The sequence below is a fragment of the Petaurus breviceps genome, unplaced genomic scaffold, assembly GCF_028583685.1.
Source record: "Petaurus breviceps papuanus isolate PSGF00001 unplaced genomic scaffold, PetGlider_PUasm1.0 90386, whole genome shotgun sequence".
NCBI lineage: Eukaryota > Metazoa > Chordata > Mammalia > Diprotodontia > Petauridae > Petaurus > Petaurus breviceps.
Genome location: NW_027187236.1, coordinates 366715 through 372367, shown reverse-complemented (window position 1 = coordinate 372367; position 5653 = coordinate 366715). Strand labels below are relative to the sequence as shown.

At 50.0% G+C, this 5653-nt stretch overlaps 1 protein-coding gene across 1 annotated transcript in view; it reads right to left on the bottom strand.

The window, feature by feature from the left end:
• The window catches only part of PDZD4 (PDZ domain containing 4), a 32968-nt gene extending 30544 nt beyond the window's left edge, over positions 1 to 2424 (bottom strand). Inside the window, exon 1 of the mRNA XM_069108453.1 lies at positions 2346 to 2424. Coding sequence (XP_068964554.1) covers positions 2346 to 2405 — 60 coding nt within the window. The 5' untranslated portion in view covers positions 2406 to 2424. The remainder of the gene's footprint in view (positions 1 to 2345) is intronic.
• Positions 2425 to 5653: the final 3229 nt, after the last annotated feature.

The window sequence follows — 5653 nt, the reverse complement described above, 5'->3', positions numbered from 1 at the left end:
CTCTCTCTCTCTCTCTCTCTCTCTCTCTCTCTCTCTCTCTCTCTCTCACACACACACACACACATTCCTCTGGTCTTTGTCCTATAAAGGAATCACTCTCTCCAGTGTCCTTCCTTTCATTATCAGTGAGGATTCAGTGAGAAAGGAATTGGTTTCCATTTGGAATGATTCTAGATACTGAAATAGGAAGGATGGTGTTCATTACACCACCACCAAGCTATCACTTCACCACCCCACCTCCTGCCTGTATGCCCAGAGAACAACACTGATTCTGAAGAATAGCCTGTGTATTTCCAGGTTGTGAATTTCCTGCATCACTCTCTCAATGGTGTCAAATCTCAGTCACAAAGGCAAGATTTTGAGTGGGTGAGACCAAGAGAAATCGAGATAGCATGACAGGAGGAAGAAAGTAGGAAAGGGGAGGGGCAGCCAGACAGAAATCGAACAAGGGAAATAAGAAATAGATCAAGAGAAACAGGTAGAAAGAGTACAAAATGACAAAAGAAACAGGGAAAGAAAAGGAAAATGAACACATTCCTGCAGGCAACATTTGTTTGTTTGTTTTTTATTCTCTTCTGGTCAAAGGAATTCGGTTCCAAACAAGCAATTCCGGATTTACCCGTTAGGCTTAGTTCCACCCTACCCAACCCCCAGGTCTATGTACCATACTTCCTTCACAGTAATATCTTTTCCATTTTTTAAAACAGACTTTATGAGGGTGTTTCCCCCACCCTTTTCTGCTGAGAAATCTTTCTTCTCTCTCTGTCTGTATAGGAAATCTCCCAATGCCTCAGGCCACATCTAGTCTTTCACATTCCCCACCCTCTTCCATCCAAACCCTAACAAACGGACATGGGTAGTTAAGGACCCCTAATCTGTCAAAAAGGCATTCTGCCTTTGAGTCTGCTCTGGCCCCAGACTCTATTTAAGCCACTATCCAACTATGACCTCTCTCAATATTGGGAACATTGCCCTAGGGAGTTTGGATTGGCCATGGGTGACTAATTTTCTAGAAACAAATTACACCCCAACACAGAAAGCATACATACATTAGTATGTCTACATGCCCACACAGCATATACCATCTGGACACATATGCACATATGTAAAGAATATAAACACACGTATATTGTAATACATTGATCATATATATACATGAATGTACAGTATATGTAGAAGGTACCTGTGTTAAGCATTATGAAATGTCTAAATTCATACACGGCATATACAGTGTATATACAGATACACATGCCCGGCTTTAATATATCATATATGTATATCTATACATATACATATACACACCAAACATCATATACAAGTACAGACACACAGGCACAGCTCTCTGCACACCAACAGGATATACAGAGACACATCCTTGTTAGTATCTTCCCTCTCTAATTTAAGCTTGCAAGCTGATTGGACAGAGCCTGTGCTTTTCTCTTTTTCTCTGTTCTATATTATGGCCGATTCGGAATCATGCTCAATGAATGCTATAAGCACCAATGTACTTGATACATAACGTGGACATTAAGAGCTCCTGTTCCTCAATCTCTAGTGTGCGGAATGAAATCTTAGGAGAAATGCAGAGAACAAAAATCGTGTTCTTGCACTTGCCAGTGTCCACTCGGTACTTAAGAGCCTGAACCCTGGGCATTCGAGGAAGCTCCAAGGTGGCTTTTTATCTTTATGTGCTCCTGGGCGTGTGTATACTCAGCATTCTGCTTCCTCTGAAATACCTGCCGCCTATTAAGGATGATAAAACCATCTAGCCTTGCCCCAGAGGGAAACTTGCTCTTTGTGGGCTGGAGCGCTCAGTGGTCGGCGTGTCCCTTCATCCGGGCTAGCCCAAGTCTTTATTTTTATTACTTATTCTCATGGCTTCTTTCTCCCTCTAGGTAAGACTGCCCCTTTCCCACACACTGGGTGACACAGTGAGTGTGAGTGTGAGTGTGTGTGTGTGTGTGTGTGTGTGTGAGGGTGGGGGGAGGGGGGTTGCTGGGAAATGAACTCGTTGCTATGCAACCATCCTCATCCTGCCCTGGCTTCCCATTTTCGGTTGGACCTCTTACTCTGTGCTCCCCAATCCTAAAGTGAATGTTGTTTAGCAAGGGCCCATTAATCCATGCCCATACCGGCCAATCCACGTGCCCGGCGTGGTTCTGTTTCAAGGTTCCCGCACAGATGCCCAGAATGATGCCCCACTCAGACGTTGGCATCCCACCCCACAACTTCTGCGGGATTCTTGGTAAACTGCACTAGAATTCTAGGCCGTCACCCCCCGCCCCCCGTTTGTCTCCCCCTCCTCATCTCCTCCCCGGGAGCTCCCCCCGGCCCGGGCCCCTTACCTGCAGCATCACTTTGTACTGCTCCTCTGGCTTCTGGACCACACACATGTTACATCCCATGGTGCCAGCCAGGGGATGGGGGGGGGGGGGTAGGCTGGGGGGCGGCTGGCGACGGGCAGGCGGCTCCGGGGCTCACTGGTCCAGCCGCAAGGCTGGTGGGGAGCCGGGGGCTCCCGGGCCGCCGGGCGGGGGGGCCATGGCGAGGCTCGGGGGCGGGGCCGCGCTCAGCGGGGGAGGGGGGCGCGCCCCTGGCCCCTCCTCCCGGGCGTGCTGCGCGGGCCGAAACCCGGCCAGGGGGGCATGCTCCCCTGGCCCTCGAGGAGGGGCCAAGCGCAAGGAGAGGGGCTCGAGGGCCGAGGGAGGGCGGGCCGAGGCGCGCGTTGCCTAGCAACGGCCGCCCCCTCCCCGCCTGAGCAGACGGGCCCGAGGGCGGCCGGTTGTCAGGGGCCCTCCCAAGTGGGCTCCCTCCCTCGACCGCTGGCACCGCCTCGGCCCGGGCCGGCGCGGTCCGGCTTGTCCCGCCAAGCAGCAGGAGGCGGAGGCGGTGGCGGCCAAGGCAGCGTTTCCGACAGCCCAGCGCCTCGCCTGCGCTCCGGCCGCCCGGTCTCCCCCGCCCTCTCTCTCCTCTTCTCTCCCTGACTGTAGGGCTCTCGCCAGCCGAGGGGGAGGGGGCGCAGCGCGCAGGCGCACTCCGAGCCTGGGAGGGGGAGAGCGAGGGGGACATAGTGGGGTGGAGAAAGACACCTGGACCCCCCTTTCGACCTGGGGTGGGGGCGGGGCTGCTCCCGCCTTCCGGCCCGGCTCATGACCCTACTGGAGCTCCCGCCTTGCCCTCGCCCTTCCCCTAGAGCCCCAGACGTCGTGAAGGGGTGGGGGGAGGTCCCCCAGGGCACCCACCCCGCCTGTGCAAGGCGGACTTGGGAAAAGAGGGCACCACCTCCTCAGATCGATACCTTGTGCTTCCCCCGCCCCTGTTCCCCAATCTCCTTTGCTGTCTTAGATGAAAGGATCCTGGAATCTAGGGGAGTCGAGGGGCCACTAGGAACCCTGACTCTGGTCCGGCTTTGGGTCCCCCTCCGCTCCCAGCCATAATCTCTCCGTCTTAGCTTCTCCCTATCGACATCTTTCCTCTCTCATGCCTGCCTTTCTGCTTCCACATAATTGCTCCTTCCCTCAGCATCTCTGATTCATTGCCTTGGGTTGTCATTTTTTTTTTCCTCCGTAAGAACTTGCATCTATGCGCTCCCCACACCCAGCAGGGAGAGGTAGGTAGACGGGGCAAAGATTATCCAATTTTTGTTTGTACCAGCCCTGTCCTTTCTCCTTTGGAGAAAAAGCTCCCTCGAACCAATGCAACTCTAGCCTTACGGAGTTGCCTTTACAATGAGAAATGCTGTTCTCATAAAACGAAAAGTGACTTACACAGCCATGGTCACTCCAAGAACAGTACTTTTCACTAGATCAATCACTTCATTGAACCTTAGAATGGCATATCAAGCCTTCAAAAGATCCGAACGAAAGCTTAGGGGTCAATCCCTCCCCCACCCCACCCCCAAGGTACCTCAACCCCCTTTCCATGAGGGAATCCTAAGGAAATCCGTCTGGGCTAAGCCATCCGAAAGTATTTTGGGCTTCTAGAGCAGAAACTCCGGCACGGCCAACAGAGGTGACTCCATCAACAGATGCTGTGAAGAAACAAAAGCTGAGATCCCTATATAACTCTAGGAGTTAGGAGGCCTGAATTCTAGCTCTGGCTTTGACACTAATTTAATGTGTTACCTCGAACAAGGCATTTAACCTCACTGAGCCTGTTTCCACCTTTGTAAAAAGGGCAATATGGCCCCTAAAGGAGGTCCTTTCCAGCTCTAAATCCTGTGAGTCGGTGTCTTCCCTTCTCTGGGACTGTTTTCTTTTCGTTGAAATGAGAGGGTTGTGCCTCCTTATAGAAAGGTGATAGATGCAACCCATAGAAAGAGACGTTTTGGACATGACCACCTCCTGTATTTGTTACAGGAATCTTTTCTTTGGTTTTTCTTTTTTTTCCTTTTTTTTTCTTTTTGGAGGGGGGAGGGCACAGCAAGTGGGGTTAAGTGACTTGCCCAAGGTCACAGGGCTAGTTTTGTGTTAAGTGTCTGAGGCCGGATTTGAACTCAGGTCCTCCTGACTCCAGGCCTGGTGCTCTATTCACTGTGCCACCTAGCTGCCCCATCTTTCTTTGGTTTTAAGGGAAGGGGGGAGGAGAGTCAAGGTTAGCAATTCCCCCTAAAAGAGGGCCCATTGAAACTTTTTTTTTAATACAGAGAACAAAAGGAAGAAACAGACAAGTGGGACAGTTTTGAAAGTAAAACATGGACTTTAGTATATGGTGTTTTGTTTTTAAAGCAAATGGTGTGAAATGAAGACTGCTTCACATACAAGCTTCTTTTTCTGCTCTGCTGTGTATGTGGAAATATTTTGGGAGAGGGGTTGAAGTGTTTTAAGTCCAGAATAAAAAAATACAATTCATCAAGGGTTGGATTAGTTAGCCTCCAAGGTCTCTTCCACCTCTAAATCCTATGGTCCTGGAAATCTAGCTCCAAATCTCAATGAGTCAATGAAAGGCACTTCTAGTTGCTTTTCCCATTGTGTTTTATTTATCTCTATTCCATTGTGATAAACCCTAGCAGAGCACACTTAAGAGACAGCGGCAGTCCATGATTCTCCACCATAGAACATCACTGGAAGAATATTGTTTAAAAGACAAGCCTTTACTTTTTGTGGGGGCCAAGGAATTGAGGGGATGCCCATCAATTGGGGAAATGACTGAACAAGTTGTGGTATATGAATGCAATGGAATACTATTGTTCCATAAGAAATGGTGAGCAAACGGATTTCAGAAAACCCCAGAAAGACCTACATGAACTGATGCTGAGTGAAGTGAACAGAACCAGGAGAACATTGTACACAGTAACAGCAACATTGTGTGATGACCAGCTTTGATAGACTTATCTCTTCTCAGCAATCCAAGGATCTAAGATGATTCCAAAAAACTCATGATGGAAAATGCCATCCACATCCAGAGAACGCACTATGGATTCTGAACGCAGATCAAAGCACACTATTCTCTCTCTCTGTCTCTCTCTGTCTCTCTCTCTGTCTCTCTCTGTCTCTCTCTCTCTCTGTCTCTCTGTCTCTCTCTGTCTCTGTCTCTCTCTCTCTCTGTCTCTCTGTCTCTCTCTCTCTCTGTCTCTCTCTGTCTCTCTCTCTGTCTCTCTGTCTCTGTCTCTCTGTCTCTCTGTCTCTCTGTCTCTCTCTCTCTCTCTCTCTCT